Below are 24602 nucleotides of genomic sequence, written 5' to 3'. Positions count from 1 at the left end.
CTTGGTTAAGATATTTCTCTGACAAACTAAAAAGGCAAAACTACAGCTACAGGTTTAATTTTACTATGCACAACAAAAGCACAGAAAAACAAAAAACTCACACTGACTGCAATATAATAAGTTATTAATATTTTGTTGGTTCTCTCTTGTTTTTGCAAAATTTCTGGCCAAAATTAATGTCACACAATTTTGTCTCAATGTTTCATTGCGTTATCACCACAAATAAAATCGACTCCAAGCACAACTGTGCAATATGCTTGCAAAATCTTTAACTAATTTTTAATTATATTTGAATAAAGAGTGTCAATTTTCATAGGCTGGACATAATTTGTCTGTATTTTAACATACTTTCAACATTAATTTGTTGCCGATACAAAATTAAACATTTTAAGTGTTTTTTATTTGGCCAAGATTTCACCAATAAGCCATTTTGATTCATTGCCACGAATCAGTTCTTTCGAACCATTTGTTTCAATGAATGAGTCATTTGCTTCATCACTCACATGTTCATTTGGTAAATTGCATGCCTTGAAAGGTTCATGTAAAAAATATATGCAGGAAACTATTTATTACTAACTACTGTTAAAATGCTGAATAGTAGGCTAAATAACTTATTTAAAAAGTATTAATTATACTTGTAGATGTTTAATTAAAAATTGTGTGGAAAAAATGGCTTGATTAATTTTAAATCACACTGTACTCTTTAAAATGTCAAAAGGACTCTAGATGCTATATTCACTGAAGATTAAAAAGATAACATTAAATTAATATTAAATATAATTTTAATAATAAAATGATATATATTCACGCAAGTAAAATTACATATATAGTATTTTGTGTATATATATATATATAATATATATATATATATTTTTTTTATTGTATTATTGTTATTATTATTTTTTTATTATTATTATTATTGTTTTTTTTTATATATATATATATATATATATATATATATATATATATATATATATAAAATTAAACTACTATACAAAATACTATATATGTAATTTTACTTGCGTGAATTTCAAAACACTGCTTCAGGAAGATTCGGAGCACAAATGAATCAGCGTGTCGAATCATGATTCAGATCGCGTGTCAAACTACCAACGGCTGAAATCACGTGACTTTGGTGCTCTGAACAGCAGATTCGATACACTGATTCATTTATGATCTGAAGCTTCCTGAAGCAGTGTTTTGACATCGGCCATCACTAGATAAGTCGTTATTTTGTTTTTTTGGCGCACCAAAAATATTCTCATTGCTTTATAATATTAATATTGAACCACTGTACTCACATGAACTGATTTAAATATGTTTTTAGTACATTAATGGATCTTGAGAGAGGAAATGTCATTGCTGGCTATGCAGGCCTCACGGAGCCATCGGATTTCAACAAAAATATCTTAATTTGTGTTCCGAAGATGAACTGAAGGTCTTACGGGTGTGGAATGACATGAGGGTGAGTAATAAATGACAGAATTTAATTTTTGGGTGAACTAACCCTTTAACAAAATGTTAATTATAATTGAATTTATTTAAAAGAGAGACACACATATATGTATTAACTTACAAGGCTGAAAAATATGAATATAGAGTTCTTATAGTCATACCGATAAACTCTGACACCATGTCATCTTATCATAAGAGTTAAACTCAAAAACATACTGAATCTGCATCTCCGCAAGCACAAACACTTCAAACGACGCATAAATACAGATAAAAACACTGATGTCTCAAGTCTTTCAGCGTCCTCGAGTTCTGGCAGGAGAATGCTGATGAAGCGACACTTGTCTGCGTTCATTTGCCTTCTCTTCACATTCATCACTCGCCGTGGCCTCTCTGAAAGGGTTGAGAGGTGTCTGAGTGTGTGACGAAGAGGAAAAACATCAACAGCTTTCAATCAACACAAGGACTTACAACTAGTTTATCATTCTCGCATGGCTGTCAGGTGTGAAGTACTGGCTCATTGAACAAGTTCCCCCACAAAAAGGCCATTTTAATGTCTACCGTGTCTCTTTTCCTTACAGATATGAAGAGATTGAGAGCTGTAAACACAAGTCCAGATTACAGATTACAGAAACAAACACTTGAAATGTCTGAATGTCCTTCATTAGATCAAGTGTCTGGTATCTGTGCACAAACACGGCACGATCTTTTATTACCGTCCTCATTTTTTCTAAATGATTTAATCAATTGGTGCCGCAATACATTTTACCTTCAATTCCAACTCTAGATCTGTTGTTTAAAACCAAACAAATGTCAATTTCTTTCTTGCAAAGTGTTTGTGCATCTCACTTTAAAATATATGACACATGCCTCGACATGTCTGAAGTGTCCAAATACGTGTATTCAAACACTGAAAAAAAAAGTGTTTAAATTCTCTTTAATATCTATATTGTTTAACCTAGACAGCAATGAGATTAAATAGAGTGCAAATGATGATTTCTCTTCTCTAGGGCTTCAACAGGGTCTCAAACTGTTCTCAGATTTACAAATACGCCAAATTCTGCTATCAAAAGTCAGAGATCTCAATTTTACCAATAAAACATTTCTCAACAAATTCTTCCAAGACTATATTACAGAGACAAAGTCTTATAATTCATACTGCACCATTTATGCTACATCAGTCATTGCTTAAATCTTGTGTCTGGTTGAGGAGAGATGTGCCGTTATGTTTTCATCGTGTTATCAGACTTTGGTTTTTTGCATGGAATATACAAAAACTGACTATAAAATTGCATACAATAATGTTTGAGCTTTAAATGATTTTAAAAGAATTCTCTTCTGCTCATAAAGGCTTCAATTATTTGTCCAAAATTAGTAAAAGCAGTAATATTGTGAAATATTATAACAATTTAAAATAACTCTTTTCTATGGAAGCTTGTTTCCACCATGAAATAAAAAATGTTTTTTAAAGTTTTTTTTCTCAGAATTGCAAGATATAAAGTCAGAATTGTGAGTTACAAAGTCAAATGCGAGAAAAAAAGTCAGAATTGTGAGATATAAACTAGCAATTCTGACTTTTTCCTCACAAATCTGACGTTTTTTTCTTCTTCTTCTGATGAATTGTGAGAAAAAAAAGTCACAATTGCACTTTTTTACTTTTTTATTTAGTGGCGGAAACAAGCTTCCATAGTGTTCTATTTGAATATTTGTTAATATGTAACTTTTTAAATTTTCAGCATCGTTACTCCAGTCTTCAGTGTCACATGATCCTTCAGAAATCATTCTAATATGTTGATTTGCTGCTCAAGAAACATTTATGATTATTATCAAAGTTGAAAACAGTTCATATTTTTGTGGAAACCTTGATACATTTTTTTAGGATTTTTTGATGAATAGAACAGCATTTATTTGAAATAAAAAATATTTGTATAGCTATATTTTTATATTTCAGTCAATTTCTATTTAGATTTTTTTAAGAAACATCTGAGACAAAGTTTACACTCTAATAAGTCCCTGAACTATGAAACTACAAGAAATATTTATTTTTCTTCTAGGAAAAGTCATAACTTCATATTTGGTGTGTTTATTTGTGTTTTTATGAGACTTTTTGGCAGAAGCGCTCCGCATATGAGTAACGGGGCAAAACTGCAGCGTTTCAGGCCTGTAAAGTCGACTTTTGCTGTTATTGTCTTCGCAGCACAAGTTTGCAGGAGAATTCGTTCAGGATTTCCACAACAAAACAGCAGCTCGGCCCCACACCCACTACTTCCTCCTATTCTGTTCCAAAAGGAAGCACGGCCTCTCCGACACCGTCTGCTCGTTCCCACAGAACTTCCTCGGCTAGATCTCGGAGCACGGCACTCGTGGCGCTGGTTAGTTCGAACGCTCACCCTTGTCTCTCAGAGGAGCCCGCTGCTCATAAAGAAAACAATTTCACACATTTTGGTTCAGTAAAATGGAACCCATGTTTCTGCCCAAATGAGAAAGTCCCGCCTTTCTGGCTCCGTGCAGCAAATTAAAAGTCAGAGAGCAGAAGACAGGCAGCTGTGCATGCCGAGGTTAACGTTCCTCGCTGGGTTTGGGTTTTGCCACATGTGCTTTGGGCCGGGGAGGAGAGGATTTTGTGTGGTCAGAGCGAGACCAAACCGAAGTACCACTCAAGTCTGAGCAAAACGCTTTACTCTCGGAGCTTCCACGGTTTATGAATGAGAAAAGGATATTTTAATATCCTCAGTTTCTATTAAAGCCAACATGTTTGTGTGATTATACAAAATACTTACGACTAGAGCTGTTAAGATTGCACACATATGTGTGGGCCGCCCAGCTTAAAGTCATTTAATACAAATACGCTGGCCGGCATTTTTCTAGCAACTTATACTAATCGTTGCAGTACAAACTTAAGAACAAAAAGTTCATCAGAAATGAGCAGACTGAGCTTATCGAACCTGCAACATTTGTATTAGCAGCACAAAACCCTAACCATTGAGCAACAAACATCCAACACCTGTGTGAGACTGTATGCTTGTAGCTGTACATTAGTAGAAAAGCCTGTGAAATAGTGTTGTTTGTTAGCAAGTCCATCAAAGCGAAGCCCTTTAACCGTTGCCAAGAGCAGACGAGCTCCTGCCGCAAGGCCACTACTGTGATCATTTTTCAGACGCTGACTTTGCCGTGATGTTCTGCTGTGAGGGCCAGTTAACATCACAGCTGAGAAATGTTAAGCAAAGAGGCGATTTGGCAAAATCTCAAGCTCTCCGCTTGCTGTACCTGCAATGAATGCTAAAGAAACAAACAAACAAACAAACAAGCAAAGCATGGACGATAGCGATGATCTCTGCTCCTCTGAGCTGAGGAATAAAACGGTTCAATGCAAACATTAATTGTACTTAGTATTTTCGTCTTGTTTTCCAGTACAAATATCTAAACATTCTTAAATCAAGATGCATTTACATGAGAAGTCTGAAAAATGTACCAAAATTAAGGGAGTGACTTGAATCAAAGGGAAAGCAAGATTATTTTGTCTTGTTTTAAGCAAAAATTAAAGTCAAAATAAGAAAGCAAGACTTCATATCTTATTTAAGTTTGCTACTTGATCTAAAGTCAGCATGAAACGGAAGTTGCAATAGCGTTTTCTTCCTTATTGTATCGTATATCTGAGTGAATTTGCTTCTCAAACAAGAACAAATGTAGGGCGGGGCTTGATTCTGTCCATGGGGAACTGATTGGATGGTTGTGGTTTGCTATTGGTGGATCTCATGTGAGTGACAGGTTGTCCCGCCCTCGTTTTCAGAGAAGAGAAGAGATGATGCAAGAGGGAGGGGAAATTATTTTGATTCAAGATTACGAAGCACATGATTAGAAAAAAATAATGATGTGCACGGATATCATTTCTACGGAGCCCTGCGTATGACATGCAGGGGGGAAAAAAGTAAATCATGGCCACAATTTACTATTTCATTCCCTTGATTTGCTAAATCGTGCACATGACTTATTTCGTTCCCTCGTTTTATATATCATGCATGTGATTTAGCAAATCGAGAGGACAAATTAGTAAAACGTGTGCACAATTTAACCTACTATTTTTTTCATGCATGTCATGTGTGGGGCTCCATACATTTATAATAAATACTGCAGTATTCCATGATAACAAAAATAGAATTTCATGGTGACTTAAAGAATGTTTAGACATCTATCTGTACTGGAAAACAGGACAAAAATTCTCAGTGAGAAAATAGAATAACAGTGTATAAATCACATGAAGAACGACTGCGGAAGCCGAGGGATGTTTTCACCTATAGCCTGGAACAAATGATATGCAGCCCCGCCCACAAACTCACCTTCGGCCATTTAGGGTTAAGGAGGCGGGCTTTGACTGCGTCATCCAGCGCGGTCTGGTACTGGCCCAGTTTGAGGTGGGCAGCCGAGCGGTTGCTGTAAAGGATGCAGTTCTGTGGGTCGGCACGCAGAGCCTCGCCGTACAACTTCACGGCGGTCTGGAAGTCTCCCAGCTGGCAGGCCTCGTTGCTTTGCCGCACCTTATCCATGAACTCTGCCTTGCTGAGGCCCGGGCCTTCGGCTGCAGCGTGAACGGCCCTGCCCAGCGCTCGCGGTCCAAACAGACCAAACTGACCGGGAGGAACACAAATGAGAGAGATCCATTAGCAGATATATTAGTGGATCAGCTTTTTTTTTTATTATTATATGCAGCAAGAAGGCTTTAAATGCCAATTTCAAATATTTAAAAATCCTTGAAAAAGTAGCATGTTTGTTTGTTTTCAACATTGATAATAAGAAATGTTTCTTCAAATCAGCATATTAGAATGATTTCTGAAGGATCATGTGACACTGAAGACTGCAGTAATGATGCTGAAAATTCAGCTTTGATCACAGAAATAAATTACAGTTTAACATATATTCAAATAGAAAACAGTTATTTGAAACTGTAATAATATGTCAAAATTTTTACTCTATTTATTGTATTTTTTAATCAAATAATAGTGGCATTGGTGAGCAAAACAGACTTAAAAAAAAAAAAAAAAAAAAATTACCACCACCAAAATTTTGAATGGTTTGTATCAAATACTCACTAAATACTGAAACTAAACACCAAAAATGGATTCATAAATTGTCATGATGATGATGACATGACACACATTGCCCACATTTACCTATTCTGTATTCAGCAACTTGACTCACCCATGAACGACATTTAGCCAATCATAACAGGAGTTATTTGCATAAAGTCTTAATGGTACAGCATCAAAAAAAAATGTAAGGGTGATAAACTGATTGACATTCAATCTTGATTGACATTATAAGTGGACTTGAGTGGGAAAAAAACAAAACATGACCCATTTCATTAAAAATGATGCTGACTCATGCTCGGTTCTGTTGTGTTTAACATGTAGCAAAGCAGATTTGTACGGTTTTAGGATTATATTGGCAGGGTCAAACACAAAGAAATCGCAGAAGAAACCTCTCTTCTTAATCTCTTGAAAAAACACAAGCTCAAAAAACAACCCTTCTGAGAGGCTCTAAGAACAGAACGTCACAACAGCAAACACTATAGATCAGAATATATTTATTCATTATATATTGCTAATTAGCTGATACGGTCGCTGCAATGGTGACGATTACATGTGCAAGAGAGACACCTCTGTTAGGTGAGCGCAGCAAACCACACTGATAAATGTCTAATTCAAATAACTGCAAAGAAATTGACGGAAAATGGCTCATGACATTCATTTATTGAGCTAAAGCTATTCATTATTTCAAAATAATATCATATATTCGGTTATATTGTGTCTGCACACAACGCTAGCGTCAGGCCGCGCTCATTGTTTTGGCTGTGAGGTCGATTCCTCGGGGAGACACACACCAGTGGCTCCTGCTGACTTCGGAGAATGCAGGAATTTTATGACTAGCCACCTAAGAGCTTCACATCTGGAGAATTCCCAAGAGCGACAGGGAAAAACAGGGAGGGGATGGAGATGGAGAGAGAAAGTAAAACGGCAGGCGAAGAAAGCCACTCCAGCCTGTAATCTCACACACAGGCCACACCCCTCCTCCCTTCTGCAGGAATTCTGGGATAGCACAGCGGGATAATTACTTCCAGAGAGGCCAAAAGGAAGAGCCGGAGCAGTAGAACGACAGCATGAGTGAAGGAGACGAACGAAAATGGACAGGAAGACACACAACGCATCAGTGGGAAAGAAACCGAGTGCAAAAAGAAGCAGGGAGATGCGAGAGAAGCTGAATTTTGTACCAAGTTACAACATTAAGAAGCAAAACAGTTGAACGACAGAGAAAAAGTCACTACAAAGGCAGTTATTCAATGTCACTGTTTCTGAACTCCCTGAAACGCCTCCATTGTAGTCTTGAGTTTCTTCCGGGAATTCAACACGTCACAATATTTCTCATTTAAATAATTCATATGCAGAATAAAGGGGCGGGGCCTGGTTGAGTTAGTTAGTAGTGTGTTGAAACTGGCGGTTATGGTAAGGGGCGGGGCATTTCCCAAACACACTCAAAGCGCTTGACCAATCACAAGACACTGCTCCAGCCAACCAATCAGAGCAGCTTGTGCTTTTCAGAAGGAGGGGCTTCATAGAGACAGGAACTGAACAGAGTGTTACTGACAGACTGGGAAGAGAGGAGCTGCAACAATGGAGAATATGAGGAAAATAATCAACATTCAAGCATGAAAACCTGTTCTAGTAGAGCCCAAAAACAACATCAAGATGACTTTGAAAAAGGGTATAATAGGTCCTCTTTAAAGGCATCATTTACATGCCTATGTAATAAGTAGGAAAACACATTATGATTCCTTTAAAATACCTTCTTTTAGCCAAATCTAAAGCAATATCAGTATCTATCCTTCAGACAATTTCAATCCCATAATACCCTGCAATTAAGTTAAATGAAAACATGAATCCAAGATGGCAAACACTGTTGATGTTGATTACAAATTTCATTCAATACTGGAAAGTAATGATAAAATACCCAATATTTAAGCCAATATTGTATGTGTGGTGCCACGTATTTAAGTCTACTAGAATATCATGTTGCTAGATTAGCACCAAACTGGAAACAATAGTGAGTTGACCGTTTCATGTTGTGTGGGACACATTATGAAGCGATCTTCACCTGGTGGACATAAACAGATAGAAAGAGCCTTACAATAAACCATAACACCTTAGAAACGGCCGTCTTGCATACAGTCGTCTGCCGGAAGCTAGTTATTTTAGTTTATAAAGTTTTAAATATGGATATATTTCTTATAAAAACCAATCGCATTGCATTAGAATGCCTTTATTAACCCATATTATTGCTTTAAAATAGTCACACAATGACACCACAACCCAGAAAAACCTTTAACATTAAATTTTGTTTTTTTTTTTCACTATGATTCTAAGTTTTTGAACATTTAGTACCCTGGTGTGGTTTGAACATGTCCAATTGTTTTGAAGCTTCAGGAAAGTCTGGCGAAATCTACATCCACCCCATCCAGGGCTAGACACAGATAACAGTGTTAGGCGTATTTATGTTGGCCGCTGTCTATATGGGCAGATAATGACAGCCTTGGTGGAGGTAATTCTGAACAGACAAATCTGGCCGCACCAGCGCAGAGATGGAGCCGGTGGTCATCTTCATCTTCAGCTGAGACAACAGACCTCACAATGTTGATCAGCACGAGAACACGTAACATATGGAACACATGTACAACTCCGACTTCGTTCAACAGGCCAAAAATAACAACTGTAAACTGACCACACACATAATAATGGACATGCTGAATGTAGTCATGCTCCGGTCCTCGGTGATCTCTGGACACGGACTAATTCCATTAGTGTCTTGAGTGATTTGATTGATCGAAATGGTCAGAGAACATCAAGACGACACCGAATCTGAGCTAACGCTGGTCACAACCCAAGCCAGAAATGTCAAATAATAACATTGAAGGTCCATTCCTCGTGAATACTTCACTGTTGAGTGAACTTTTTTTCAAATAAAAGAGTTCAACTGCAAAAATGTTTTATCTGACATAAAATGAAACCACATGACCTCCCATATTTACACATCAATGATGCTTATTTTGGCGTTCAGAAATTTGAACTACCCAGATATTAAGTAAGAAGATGTTTAATAAAAGTCTATGATTATTTACACTAGTATTCAAAACTTTGGGGTCAGTAAGATTTTTTAGTGATTCTGAAAGAAGTCTCTTCTGTTCACCAAGGCTGATCAGCAATACAGAAAAAAAACAATAATATTGTAAAATATGATTACTATTTAAAATAACTTTTCTATTTGAATATATTGTAAAAAAGAATTTATTCCTGTGATCAAAGCTGAATTTTCAGCATCGTTACTCCAGTCTTCAGTGTCACATGATCCTTCAGAAATCATTCTGATATGCTGATTTGCTGCTCAAGAAACATTTTTGATTATTATCAATGTTGAAAACAGTTCATATTTTTGTGGAAACTAAAACATTTTTTTCAGGATTCTTTGAAGAATACAAAGTTCAAAAGAACAGCATTTATTTGAAACATTATAACATTATAAATGTCTTTCTTGTCACTTTAATGTAAATATAATGCATCCTTGTTGAATAATAGTATTAATTTCTATTAAAAAAAAATAAAATGATCCTAAAGTTTAGAATGGTATAAGAAAAGGTTCTAAACAGAACATTCTGCAGGGTTCTGCAGGCACTTCATATATAGAACCTTTTAGAAGTTCTATCATGGGATTATTTTATGAATTTAGTTTTAATTAAAAAATGTAATCTTAATTTTATGAATGAAACAGCTCGTAAAAATACTTTATCACTAAAGAAAATTTAAATAACCTGTTAAAGGAGACCTATAATGCTCCTTTTACCAGATGTAATATAAGTCTCTAATATACGTATCTGTGAAGTTTCAGTTCAAAATCCCCCACAGATCATTTATTATAGCTTGTCAAATTTGCCCCTATTTGGGTGTGAGCAAAAACGCGCCATTTTTGTGAGTGTCCCTTTAAATGCAAATGAGCTGCTGTATGGTTAGTGGATAAATTTATGTAGTTGCTGTGTCGTTGATTCAACTCATCGACTATGTGCTGTCATGTTCATCTTTTGTGCAAATCCAGCGTTGAATTGATCCTCGTTTGTGAAGCAGTCCGCTGTAAAATGACGGCATGAACAACACTCTACTACAACAACTCTTCCTCTTCTCTGCTGTTTTCACACCAAACGCGAATAGAGCGTCTGGCGCGAATGATTTCAATGTTAAGTCAATGTAAAGACGCGTTTACGCGCGTCTGGAGGTCTCGCGGCGCGAATGAGGCGTTTAGCGCGGCGCGGAAGACGCGAATTCGCCTCATTCGCGCGTCTAGTTCGCGCGAATGACGCGAATTGAACGTTTCGCGCGATACGCGCGTTACGCGCGAATGGTGCTTTTTGTGCATTTAGCGTTTGACGCGAATTCGCGTCTGACGCCCGAGTTGAAAATTTTGAACTTTGGCGTAAATTCGCGCCGCGTTAACCAATCAGGAGCCTGCTTGCTGCTGTGGCGGCAGGCCCGCCCGGAGTCACTCATTCAAAATGGAGGAACGACTGATATTATCAGTGAGCAGTCACCCAGAGATTTATGACACAAGTTCATACTTCAGACAGGAATAAAAAGGACCTCGCTTGGAAGAGTGTCGGTGAGGAGATTGGGCTACCTGGTAAGTTGTAAATACACATTTTACTTTTGAGTCACGTACACGTTTATCGACCCGCGGCCTTCCCGCGACGCTGACCCCTACGCCGCTGTTCTGCTCTCCAGAGCAAATACAAAGCGGTAGCTCTCTCGATGAACGCACGATCAACATCAGCCATCTTGCAAACAGACAACCGCCTAGCACTTGCCCCTCCCACAAGAAGCGGATTTCGCCTCGGACGCGCGTCAATTTCGCTTCAAACGCTTGTTTTTTACGCGCGTCTATTTCGCTCTAGACGCGCGAATGCATTCAAAATGTTCAAGCGGCAAACTAGACACGGTAGACGCGAATTTGACGCTCTATTTCGCGTTTGGTGTGAACGCAGCATAAAGCAGCTCAACATGGCCACACCTCCTTTGTTGTGTGTTCTCGGGGGCGGGGTTTATGTAAATTTTAGGGTTTGTGATGTCACCAACCCGGGAAGAAGCTCGTTGTAGTCCCAGCCAGCCATTTGTTGTAGTCCTTAAAAAGAAATTTCTGTAAAAGAAAATATCTCCCTTTGCATTGAACTTTGAGCGTCGTAACTTTGCAGATGTTGTTTATGCTCGAACTGCAACATTACACACTAACTAAAGTTAAAAAAGTGAAATCATAATCAACCACCCCTTTAAACATGACAGTCTTTTTTGGCATAAAACGTTCTTTAAAATCAAATCAAGAACCCTAATAGAACCCCATTGAACCTTTCTTTCTAAGAGTGTGGTGTAAGGAGTCACGCACAAGCTGAGCAAATGCTTTAGAAATGACTAAAGCATAAGTGCTTTCTCCAGGTATTACAGACCTCTTTGAAATAATCTCTAGCAAAACAGAACAATAATGCAGCATCATTAACAATAATGTTCTGGCCCTAATGATCAATATCTAAATCTGCCCACTGACTGTTTACGCACCATTGTAAACACAGGTGTAATGGACATGAGGGACAATGCTAGGCGAAGCCATGCTGTGTGTTTGTTATTAAAAGCACAGGGTCAGCCAGAGGACACCGGATTGTCCAAGCATGGTGTAAAAATTGATTTGGGTAAAACACATAAAGGTTGTTTTCCTCTCCTGCCGTGTTCTTCCTATCTGATCACTGCTCAGAGCTGAGATGCTTAAACGCAAACTACTAGACTAACAACACTAGAGGCTAAAATATCAGCATGCAAACAAGGCCTTTTAACCTGACTAGAGGCAACATGTGTTTTATTTTTTTTTTATTATTTATTCTTTTGATTTGAGTATAACGTGACCTGTTGTGGTGAGATTGACCCAATAGTTTGACACACCAAACAAAGTTGATCCCTGTGTCTCGCTGCTTCCTCGTCTGTCTGCCCGCTCCTGATCCCACCCTCCGTCTTGAGCAGGTCAGGGGGCTGAGGCACATTCCTGGGAAAATGAAAACAAGCCTCTCCTCTGGCAGGCATCAGGCAGCCGGTGGAGAAGTTGATGCCCGCTCAGAAGGGCCCGCGGGGCGTCGACTCGACTTTACGCTATCTGCCTGTCCAACAGCTGTCTCCAGCCTTCTCCTTTGCCCAAAACATTTCCAAACATCTGAACATCTCACGAACATCTAAAGACTGACCCCATAACACTGGTTATACAGTCAAACACAGTAGTGCCAAATGCAGCATATGCTGTGCTATGGACACTGGCTTAACTAGCTTAACCAGACAGATTTCCTTGATCAACAGCAGCTACACCAACATACCAGCTTAAACCTCATGGGTAGGTCTGTTCGGAGATGTCCATATAGTAAATGCAAATGATAAATCGCAACTAACAATACAAGCATGCATAGCAGGACAGCACATTAAATAAACTTCATGACCGATCAAATTAAACTCTATAGAAGAGCTGTATGATTAATCATTAAAACATAGCGGTCTCGATTCAAACACCCACGCGATCTTATTTTTAAAGCGATTTTGTCTCTGTCTATTAAACCTAAAAGTATGATCACAGCGAACATTCAGATCTGTTGAATGTTCACAGTATCATTATTTCTGTCTTACAATAGCCTAATTCAAATGATCTCAGAAGTACTGGGATAAGTTATAAGTTTATAGTTCGGATATAAACACTGGTGTCTATCTTTTGAAAGTAACTTGCCAAATAAAATGAAGATTTTATCAATTACGTTGTTACACCAATATGTATGGTGTATGGAATCATTCATTCAAGAGATTTGGTCAAAAATGCAGATTCATCCAATAATGAAACAACAAATGAAGTATTTATGAGTGAGTCATTGAATCATTCATTCAATCCAATTTTTAAAAGAAGAATTAATTCAAATGAATTATATATTTTTAAAATAAACTGCAGCAATTAACATTGTCAAAACTTCTAGTAAATTACATGTTATTTCGTTATGTTGTCTATTCATAATTTGGGAGAATCGCAATATCTATTTTAAACAAAAATCATGATTTTTCAGGCACTGGTAAATTGAGATTTTAGACTATTTTGCTTATATAACTCATGAAAATACACACATTTAACTGTTTATTTTATTACACGTCATCTACTTTCATCTGTAATTTCAATTACAATACATAAAATTTGTTTTTTTCTCCAGTCAGAAATCTCTTCATACACCAAACTTTACAGATTTATTCCTAAATATTGTCTGAAGGGTTTTATAAAGCAGACTGTTCATATATCATTCACATGGCTGTTTTATATAACATTTCTTTCATATTTTTTCTGGCTGTTGATTTTCTCATTTCTGGAGTGATAAAAGGAGATAGCCATAATATGTCAATAAAACGACTTAACTTAACGACTTGACTTAATCCACTCTTCAGATTTCTGTTCTGGGAATGTATGCAAATTATTTAATTAGACAATGCGTAACTTAAACGTAACATTTCAGAAAACTGTAATAGAAAATAATATCTAGATGAAATTTTTACCCTATTCACCTGTAGTGTCTTGCCTTGTTTATTTTTGCATGATAAGCTATATTAATATTGCATTGGCTCATGTAACATTTGAGTCCTGAAGAAAAACCAGTGGTCTTTCACCTCACCAACTGATGCATATTCTCTATATTTTTGCAATCAAGATGCATATGCGCGTTAAACACTTCCTCGCATTTATAATGCAAGGATGGAATTTCATTCTGAAAAAAAACGATGACATGACTATATGGCTGGAGGCATGGGAGAGAAGTTTATCTCGCTGCTGATGGTTGACAATTACTGCTACTATAAATATTTCATTCAGGATGATTTTTTACTCTGCCCAAAACACCAGAAGTCTTTGTGACCATCTGCTGTCCCCAGAATTTCTGAAACACCCCCTTGACTGATTCAGTTGGAAATTTTCTCTGCATTCTCCCAGTCTGGGTTCAAAGAAAACACAGGTGCACCCACCAACATCTGGCGAGTCTGAAAACACCACCAAACATGTCATGGTCTGCTGGGAACGACCACGGTTGGAGGTTGCCTGGATGACAACGAGATGTAACTTTCATCAACTCCAATGGTTTGTAAAGTACAACTTGCAAAGCAATATGTGCACAATAATTAGTTGCACAACCTTAAAGAAGTAAAACGCTGAGCTAAACATAACATAAAACAAATAACCAGCGAATGCAACAACAGCAGCAAAAGCGCAAATAAAGTCAGCAAACAGTAAATCAATAATCCTATAACAGCAACTGCATAATTTACTCAAAATCCATTTGATTCACATTACAATGCATGCTGGGAGCTCACAAACCATTGTTTGCACTGTTGAGACGACGTTTAAAAATATTATTCATCTAGCAGGTGTCTTTAGACTCATATAAATTCATGTTGTTTAGTCCCCGAGACTCAATACGGGATAAAAAGTTATGTTTTTTGACAGGGAAGTGGTCACAGATGGGATGTTAGGACTTGATTGATTTGCCATTAATCTGACACTTTTATTCACAACAACTTACAGTAAACTACAGTAAATTCTCAATGATGACAGTTGTACGCGTGCAGGGCTTGAACCTACAACCTTTGGCTTACCAGCCCAGATATGTCACCATTCATCAGACTATGGCTTTTCCCAAAGTGCCTGATGCCTGGAATGATTATTGACTGACTGTAACTTTTGATCTCCTCTAGTCTGAGATGAAATGTCAGAACACCGGCATCACGAAAGTGTTAAGTCTTCTTTGCAGTCGTGCCTAAGTTTAACTCAAAAATACACTGACAATTTAGTCCATTAAACCAATGCAAACGCACACTGTAACTCTGTTAGCAGCAACAACAATGACATGTTACTCAATCACAATGTAAAGTTACATAATATCCCTCTAGATCTAAAAAGAGTGCTGGAAAGATTCTAAGACACTGATTCGCATGTCAAATTTACTGTTTTTAGCCTAAATGTGGTGGCTTTGCTACTGCACTCTGTGGCACGCCAACAGGAAAGCCACTCTTAATGAAAATACACCGCAATAATAAATCCAGTTTTGCATCACATTGTTACACAACACAATCAACTCTCACATTTCACACTAGTTGTGCGTTTATTTACCTTTTCGCGTCTTGTTCCTTGTTTCTCCATCCTGTCCTACTTTAGTATCCAACTGTTTCAAACTTTCATCCCATGATACTTCACACGACCCGAATCCATGAGAAAAAGCCTCGTTTCCACGACTAAACCGTTTTCAGATTCAGATTGTGTGTTGATGCACAAATCGGTTCATGCACAGCGCTTGCAGAAACGCTCATCAGCTCTTCAGAAAACGGTTATTCCAGAGGAAAGTTCGCCATGTTTTTCTTCTCTCTCTCCTCCCGGTAGAGGCGGTTCAGATGGTTTCAGTAGTTCAGGGCTTCAGTTACTATTTATGACATCAGACGGGAGTTGAGTTACCTACTGTGACTAGTCAGGCCAGAATCACTATGTGCACTTCACTGACTTGGGCATCTTTCATAAGTTTTGGTCTGTGTGACAAAATATTTTCAAACTAGAAACATTGACTTACCAATGCAATCTGTTTAATACAGCGCATCTACAGTTAAAAATGCCATTATTATAGATTGCGAATTATTATTATGTATTTTTATGTACAGAAATTCCATGTTACCATAGTATCAAATGGCAGTACCGTGGTTCTTTGACTAGCCTACCTTGGTACTGAATTAATAACATATATAGCCTACATGTAGTATGTACTGTAACAACCAACAAACAATACATACATAAATAAAATGAACATGATCAAAGTCCCTCTTGATAAAAAAAAAAACTCAGACTCATATAAAGATTTTTTTATTAAATTTCATTTACATGTTATTTACAAATGTACATACATTGCAACACTCGCTTGTTGCATTAATTAACATATAGTGCAAATATTATCCAAAACATACCGTCAATTCTCAAGAGTGGTGACATTTCGGCGCATGCGCAATTGCATGCCGCTACCTGAGGAGAATAAGCGGGAATTTGCGCCTCAGGAGAAAAACATAACGGAAAACAGATTCTGAGGTATGAAAATGATTTTGGGATGTACAATACTGATGTATAAAGTTCGCATGGGTTTGAATTCAAACTTATATCTAGTTTATCTCTGGATTGTGGAGTAAAGATAGACTTGAATGAAATCTATGGCTAGCTCGTCGATCTTAGCATGAGGCCCAAAAAATAGTTATGAAAGAAAATTCTATTGCTTTTGAATTTTTAAGATGCATTAGCTATAGTGTGTGGCTGAATATCCATTTCAGATTATTACAACAATGTAGACAGATTCCACAATTTTGCTTTAAATGCACATAATTCCTTGCAGCTATCGTAAAATAACAATTACCACATAACGATGTAACCATGACACTCTGACCTATTATATTAGGCTAAATGTAATAGCCTACTATAACCCTGTGTTTCTCAATATAAATATATTCACTGTACTATATTAACACAATTTTTTACATCAAAATGTATTGTTTTTATGAAGAAAAACATTTCCCCCATTCCCATTACAAGTTTTGTTCTGCTTTGTTGAGTTAAAATGGGCTTTATGACAGTTTCCGTTCAGGAACTCGAGGTCTCTGCAGTTTAGTGTGCATCCTGATGCATTTCTTATATAATCTGACTGGAGAGTCTTTTCTCTTAGAGCGCTTGAGGTTCATCCTCTTGAGTTTGCGCTTGAAGTCCACTAGATGTCGTCCACTTGCCACGTCTTTCCTCCAGTGTTGGATGAGCTGTGCTTCTGGTGGATGGGTTGAGCAACTAAATAAAAGAGACACCACAAAGATTGTTTTTTGTTTAATGGTTTCCACTTGGAAGAACCACCTCCAGTATTATTTGCATTACATTATACTTTGTTTAGTAGACACATTCTCATTCACAGTACCTTGCACCACATATTTACTTTAAGAACAATTACCCTGCATCAACCAACCTTTGTTATCAGCCCAGATATTTATTCATAATGTTTGTACCAACCTTTTTCCATTGAGACAGTTCTCAGTCTGCGGTAGGGTGAAACAGGATTGTGACACAAAGTCCATCAACAGCAAATGCACAGGGTCAGTTTCATCCAGTTCTTTGGACAAGATCTTTTGGACGAGCCTGTGAAAGAAAGAAACATATATCAGTAGATATTCGAGAAAAATTAGGCTCATATTAGCCCAAAACCAGCCTAAATATTCTGTTGCTTCAAGCCCAAAGTATACTTCACTTTTTACGCGTACAGTGCGTGTGACGTGAATTTCGTCATCAGAAGAGTATGTGTGTACTGTACACGCACTGCTGGATTTTTTTTAAATTAATGCGCATGTCGCACATACGCATTAAATTTTTTTGTGCATAAACAGAACAGACCGGAACGCATGCAAGCTACAGCGACGATGGAGGCCCACATAGACGAGATATTGTGCAAAGAGTTTAGATGTACCTTCGTTTGTACAACTCTAGCATGAAAGAATACAAAGATGTTTACATGGGTTGTAACTCGTGGCGAGAGATTGCTCAAAACTGCGCATGCGTCAAACGCCTGTGTACGCGTACAAGCAAAATGAAGCATACTTTGTAAAGCTGTGTGTTCGGCTGTGCACATACAGTAGCGTACGCATAACAAAAAAAAAAAGTATACCCCGGGCTTAATACTGATTAGTCAGCTAGTAGTCATGCAACTAATATACTGTATAAAAATGTTAATGTCACGCATCCCTAGTAGATAGATGGAGTTGGCATTTGGATATGTGCATTCACCTGGCAGTACAGTTACAGTGGTAAAGGGTTCTCAGGTCAGGGTTTCGTAAACCGAATTTCTCTTGTAAAGCAGGGATCTGTAGATGGCATGAATCCAGATCCCTGTAGAGGCCACACATCTCAAACTTGCCTATAAAACCAGAAAAGAAAAAAAAAATAATGAAGCTTTTCCAAGATTCTTGGAACTTGGTTGATTTACAACAGATCTAATATGAGTAATATTTAGTTCACCTTGATGTTGTCTGTCTGGTTTATTTTGGGGGATTGTTGTCTTTGGTGCGTATGTTGTGACTACGGAAGCTTCAGATTTCCGGGACAGCAGTGTTGTAACAGATGGCCATGGTGATGATGTAGAAATTGGACTCGGCTCTTCAGTGCTGCTCCTGGAATCGTTGGATTGCATGATAAGCGATTCTTCTATGTTTTTGGTGACCTGGTTTTGTCCTAAAGTGATTGCTTGATGGAAACTCATTTCCAGAGTCTCCATGTCTTGCTCAGGGAGTGTGTCGGTGTAGTTTGCTGCGTCTTTGACCACGGCGTATTGAGCAAGTTCTGAATTTACACACCTGCCAATGAGAGAGAAAAAAAACAAGGTTCTGTAACTGTGTACACAACATTATGTGCTCGGAGATTATGAACAAATCACACTAAAGTGCCAAGTTTTCCAAGCAAACCATTTCCAAAGTTCAATGGGTTTTTGCTTGTTTTGTGTCTGCCAGTAAATGGTTTTTAACCCTTTGCATTTTGACCTAAATTTAAATTCTGTCATTATTCACTATACTTCATTTAAATTAAAAACCCATATGATGTATTTTTTATTTTTTGATGTGTGTGCACAACACCATTTACACTACTATTCAAAAGTTTGGGGTAAGTATTTTTAAAGAAATTAATACTTTTATTTAGGACTGTCACGATCCCTGGATTAAATTCGAGTACTCGATTGGATTTCAGTTTACCTGTGTCGATTAACCAGCAAAATGCCGGAAGTGGCGTATTATACGGACAAGAATCCATGAACAGCATTATTAGACCATTTTCTAAGGCTGCACAATATATTAAAACCATTTAAAAATCATAATATATCATAGTTCTATTGTGAAATCTCAAAGGCTGTGATTGGGTTATTTATAACCCTACGCCAATCAGATTCAGCAGGCATTTGTTATATTACGTAATGCACATAAGTTGATTCATATTACATATTATGTATCTTAAAGTGTTGTTCAATAAAACCATATGATTACTTGCTTTTGATACTTTATTTGAACCAATATTGCCTTATTGTTAATTAGGGCTGGGACGATACATCGATTCTTGATTCGCGATACAATGAATCTGGATCGATCCTGATATTTTCTCTCTCGAATCAATTCTGAGCTTAGTTTTAACAGCAGATGGCGCTCTAGGATAGTTACACTACAAACACCCTTGTAATTCGCTTCAACCTTTTCGAACTTTATGAATGATTATTTTAGGTTTAAGTGGTGAGTATAAAGGAAGTGGAAGAAAGCAGAGTAAACATGTGTTTCTAAAGCACGTAGTGCCATCTGTTGTTAAAAACTAAGCTCAGAATTTATTAGAAAGAGAATCGCGATACATTCTGAAAATATCAGAATCGTTCCAGATTCATTGCATCACGAATCGATAATCAATGTATTGTCCCAGCCCTATTACATATGTATTTTAAGCAATTTTAAGGGCTAAAAAAGGTTAGATTAGGCATTTAGGTTTTAAAAAAGATACTCTTACTCAATTAATCGTCAAATTAATCAACTGATTACTCAATTACCAAAATAATCGTCTGTAACAGCCCAACATTTATTCAGCAAGGATGCATTAAATTGTGACAGCAAAGGCATTTAAAAAAATGTATCGCAGTTTTCACAAAAAATATTGCTTGAGCAGCAAATCAGCAGATTAGAATGATTTATGAAAGATCATGTGACACTGAAGACTGAAGTAATGATGCTGAAAATTCAGCTTTGATCACAGAAATAAATGACATTTTAAAATATATTTGTACCGACCCTGAACTTTTGAACGGTAGTGTACAAATCACTGTAATGTGCCAAATAATTTTCAGTGTTCAAAGTCTAGTTTTACCTTCATAATTGCTTTATTTTCTGAAAAGTGAGAATGTTTTGCAACAGAAAAGAGCTGAGTCCATTGAAACCAAATACATACATGCCCCACCACGTTCTCTGCACACACTGCATCCGTTGAGAAAACTCGAAGCAGCGCATCTTTAGCACGTTGAAGTATCCGTAGCCCACAAGGTTGGACATGGTATTATTAACACCCAGGAGACAGCGGCGGAACCTGAATGGATATCACAAGGTCTGATTACAATGTTATAAGATACAGTAATCCAAGACGCGTGCTCAGTGAAATAACTCTCAGATTATGTTGGACATGTCTCATGTTACACAACACAACACTATTGGATGAATGTTCAATGTTGGCAGGTAAGCTTGTCGGGAAAATGATGCTCACTTTTCCCGATCTAATGAATAAAGCAAGCCACACCTGTTGTCACAATCGCAGTGTGATAAAGTGAAGATATTTGTGTTGAAGACACCATAGTTGTATGAAAAAGAGTCGATGGTGTCTTTACAGTGGTCATGTTCTCTGCAGCAATTATCAGTATCTTCAAAGATACCTGCAAAGACAAGAGAACAGGTAAAGATGTTTCATTTTTTTGTTGTACAAATGGGTCCATATGTCTGAGAATGTTAGTGAAAATGCTTCTATTTTTTATTTTATCTAATTTATTACAAAACTTTCATTACAAATTGTATTACAAGATGTTTGTCTTTCTTTCTTCAGTCAAAAAGTAATTAAGGTTTTTGAGGAAAAAAATTCCAGGATTTTTCTCCATATAGTGGACTTCACTGGGGTTCAACGGGTTGAAGGTCCAAATGTCAGTTTCAGTGCAGCTTCAAAGAGCTCTACATGATCCCAGACGAGGAATAAGAGTCTTATCTAGAGAAACCATCAGTCATTTTCTAAAAAAAAAATTACATACTTTTTAACCACAAATGCTCGTCTTGCAATGCGCCACACATTACGTTATCATGTTGGAAAGGTCACGTGTGATGTAGGCAGAAGTAACTGTGTCTACAAAGGGAGCGTGCAAAGACGAAGCCAAACGCCTTTTACAAAAAAAAGGTAAAATTACGATTTTGAAGTTGGAGGAGAAAATGAGATGAATTTTTTTCGCCCTACCGCAATACTCCCAACTGTCCAATGTGATTACGTAATGCGTGGCACATCACAGAGCAGTGCAAGACTGTGCTATATATATATATATATATATATATATATATATATATACAGTACAGTCCAAAAGTTTGGAACCACTAAGATTTTTTATGTTTTTAAAAGAAGTTTCGTCTGCTCACAAGGCTACATTTATTTAATTAAAAATACAGTAAAAAACAGTAATATTGTGAAATATTATTACAATTTAAAATAACTGTGTACTATTTAAATATATTTGACAAAGTAATTTATTCCTGTGATCAAAGCTGAATTTTCAGCATCATTACTCCAGTCTTCAGTGTCACATGATCCTTCAGAAATCATTCTAATATGCTGATTTGCTGCTCAATAAACATTTATGATTATTTTCAATGTTGAAAACAGTTGTGTACTTTTTTTTCAGGATTCCTTGATGAATAGAAAGTTCAAAAGAACAGCATTTATCTGAAATACAAAGCTTCTGTAGCATTATACACTACCGTTCAAAAGTTTGGGGTCAGTAAGAATTTTTATTTTTATTTTTTTGAAAAGAAATTAAAGAAATGAATACTTTTATTCAGCAAGGATGCATTAAATCAATCAAAAGTGGCAGTAAAGACATTTATAATGTTACAAAAGATTAGATTTCAGATAAACACTGTTCTTTTGAACTTTCTATTCATCAAATAATCCTGAAAAAAAATATTGTACACAAATATTTTGTACAATTGTACACATTAAATGTTTCTTGAGCAGCAGATCAGCATATTAGAATGATTTCTGAAGGATCATGTGACACTGAAGACTGGAGTAATGATGCTGAAACTTCAGCTTTGCCATCACAGGAATAAATTACTTTGTGAAATATATTCAAATAGAAAACAGTTATTTTAAATTGTAATAATATTTCACAATATTACTGTTTTTTACTGTATTTTTAATTAAATAAATGTAGCCTTGGTGAGCAGACAAAACTTCTTTTAAAAACATTAAAAATCTTAGTGGTTCCAAACTTTTGGACTGTACTGTATATATATATATATATATATATATAATATTTTTTTTTTTTTAGAAATTTACCAGATAAGACCCTTATTCCTCGTCTGGGATCATGTAGAGCTCTTTGAAGCTGCACTGAAACTGACATTTGGACCTTCAACCCGTTGAACCCCAGTGAAGTCCACTATATGGGAAAAATCCTGGAATGTTTTCCTCAAAAACCTTCATTTCTTTTCAACTGAAGAACGAAAGACATGAACATCTTGGATGACATGGGGGTGAGTAAATTATCAGGAAATTTGAATTCTGAAGTGAACTAATCCTTTAAAAATGTATTCTTCAAATTATGTCACAACTTTGTTTTTTTTTAATCCTAAAATGTTGTGTACTTCAATAAAGTATGAAAATTTCAATTTCAATTTGTATATTTATTGTAATATTATTGATATATATTATCATATATTATATATAATATTATTTTAATAGTAATAATAATCATTTAAATTGACTTACCCAGGTCAGTAAAGCCAGTAGCCTTATTTCCCGAGCCACACCACAGAGTTCCTGGAATCATCCATGAGCGCTTCGATCGGTGAAGTGTCTGTCTGGAACTTTCTCCGCTATCCTGGTACACGGATCCATCAGGTTCAACGCTCTTCAGGTCTCTGGCCCTGCGTACGGATGCTGTAAATTCCTCCGTAATACCAGCAGCCTCACAGGGGCCGTCAGGTTCAATCAGCTGACTGATGTCAAAGCGTGCATCAAGGGTCTCTGAGAAAGAGCTGTCTTCCCAACACTTGGACAGGTAACTCTCAATAACAGATTGCTCATCACTTGTTATGCAACTAAAAAGGCTGTTGTTTTTGTTCCAGATGCTGTCAAACAAGAGAAGAGATGTCTGAGTTCTTCGGAGAAACGCATACTGTGTTTGCCCACCTGAAGTGGATCTGGTCCAAATACAGTAAGTGCTCGATTTAAAATTGTCAGCACTGAAACAAGCATGAAACAGCATGAAAAGGCACAGAACTGCCTTTAAAAGGTGGCTGCTTTGCATTTTTATGGCAAACGGAATAATTGCACCACACTTGGGTGTATTTTTAAGTCGAATTTGTACTTGAATGAATGAATAGCCAGAGGTGCTGCAGGGTAACTGGGTTTTTAACCCCTCAGGTCTGGCAGAGAGCGCATCTCAACTCCTCCTTATTTATACTCCGATCCGCATGTGGGATATTACTTGTATTGTGGCTAGTGGCCACATCAGAACAGACGGGGTGGGATGACACAAGGGGGTGTGTCTATGGTAAATACAGTCTAGGAAGCACAGATGTCGGCACACACATGTATATATAAGATGTAAATTACATCATAAACCCTCCAGGTTTCCTGAGTTCACATGAGTATAATTATCTCTCCGGCTGATCACTATCATTTTTTATTAGTGTCAACAATGCCCTCAGCAGTAAACATTTAGTATCTTATTAGTCATAATGAAATGATTCTTTACAACGTGACAAAAAGATTCAAATTCCACATGGGAGGAGAAATAAACATCCGATCCAAAACTATTACATTTATGTGTTCAGATTAAATTAGTCAGCATTTCTATTCTGTGCAATTTTTATAAAAAATCTTTAAGTGCTTATTTATTTAGCATGCCGCCTGCACAATAATTTAAATCGATAAATGTTTATTACCAGCCACAAACCATATTTTGAATGTATTTATTTGCTTATTTATTTATGTCCCTAAAACAATGACATTATTTAGCTGGATTTTTTTCTTGCATATCGACAACACATATTTGCAACTTGCATATTTTCTTGCATATTAACTGACAAACAGCACAGGATGTATTGTTGTATTGTAAATTTCTTTATTTTTTTCCTTCAGGTGACTTAAGGTCAAAAGATATTTTACGTGTCGCAAGGTTTTCGCTGATTACCCACAATGATAAAAGTCATTATAAAGCTCAAAAG

General features: G+C 36.8%; 2 protein-coding genes across 3 annotated transcripts in view; both read right to left on the bottom strand.

The window, feature by feature from the left end:
* ttc28 (tetratricopeptide repeat domain 28) overlaps positions 1–16083 on the bottom strand; it is a 345699-nt gene extending 329616 nt beyond the window's left edge. For both annotated transcript variants that reach the window (XM_048181318.1, XM_048181319.1), the window contains exons 1-2: positions 15703–16083; positions 5790–6077 (exon numbers count right to left, since the gene is read on the bottom strand). In XM_048181318.1, the coding sequence (XP_048037275.1) occupies positions 5790–6077; positions 15703–15732 (318 nt within the window). In that variant the 5' untranslated portion in view covers positions 15733–16083. The remainder of the gene's footprint in view (positions 1–5789; positions 6078–15702) is intronic.
* Positions 16084–16424: 341 nt separating this feature from the next.
* pla2g3 (phospholipase A2 group III) lies at positions 16425–23813 on the bottom strand. The gene is made up of 7 exons (XM_048181317.1): positions 23140–23813; positions 20914–21046; positions 20572–20706; positions 18616–18950; positions 18385–18514; positions 17617–17742; positions 16425–17400 (listed from the first exon to the last, which is right to left on the bottom strand). The coding sequence occupies exons 1-7, from the start codon at positions 23678–23680 to the stop codon at positions 17187–17189; spliced, it is 1614 nt and encodes a 537-aa protein (XP_048037274.1). The 5' UTR covers positions 23681–23813; the 3' UTR covers positions 16425–17186.
* Positions 23814–24602: the final 789 nt, after the last annotated feature.

This window comes from Megalobrama amblycephala, linkage group LG2 (assembly GCF_018812025.1).
Source record: "Megalobrama amblycephala isolate DHTTF-2021 linkage group LG2, ASM1881202v1, whole genome shotgun sequence".
NCBI classification, from domain to species: Eukaryota; Metazoa; Chordata; class Actinopteri; order Cypriniformes; family Xenocyprididae; genus Megalobrama; species Megalobrama amblycephala.
This window is presented reverse-complemented; position numbering and strand designations above follow the sequence as displayed.

What these genes read in the sequence shown, in the direction of transcription:
- pla2g3 (XM_048181317.1), bottom strand. Translation starts at nt 23,680, where the DNA reads ATGCAAAGCAGCCACCTTTTAAAGGCAGTTCTGTGCCTTTTCATGCTG. An exon ending in CACTGCGATTGTGACAACAG is followed by an intron (nt 20,707 to 20,913) that starts GTGTGGCTTGCT and finishes ATATCCATTCAG; the next exon opens with GTTCCGCCGCTGTCTCCTGG. An exon ending in ACCAGACAGACAACATCAAG is followed by an intron (nt 18,515 to 18,615) that starts GTGAACTAAATA and finishes CTGGTTTTATAG; the next exon opens with GCAAGTTTGAGATGTGTGGC.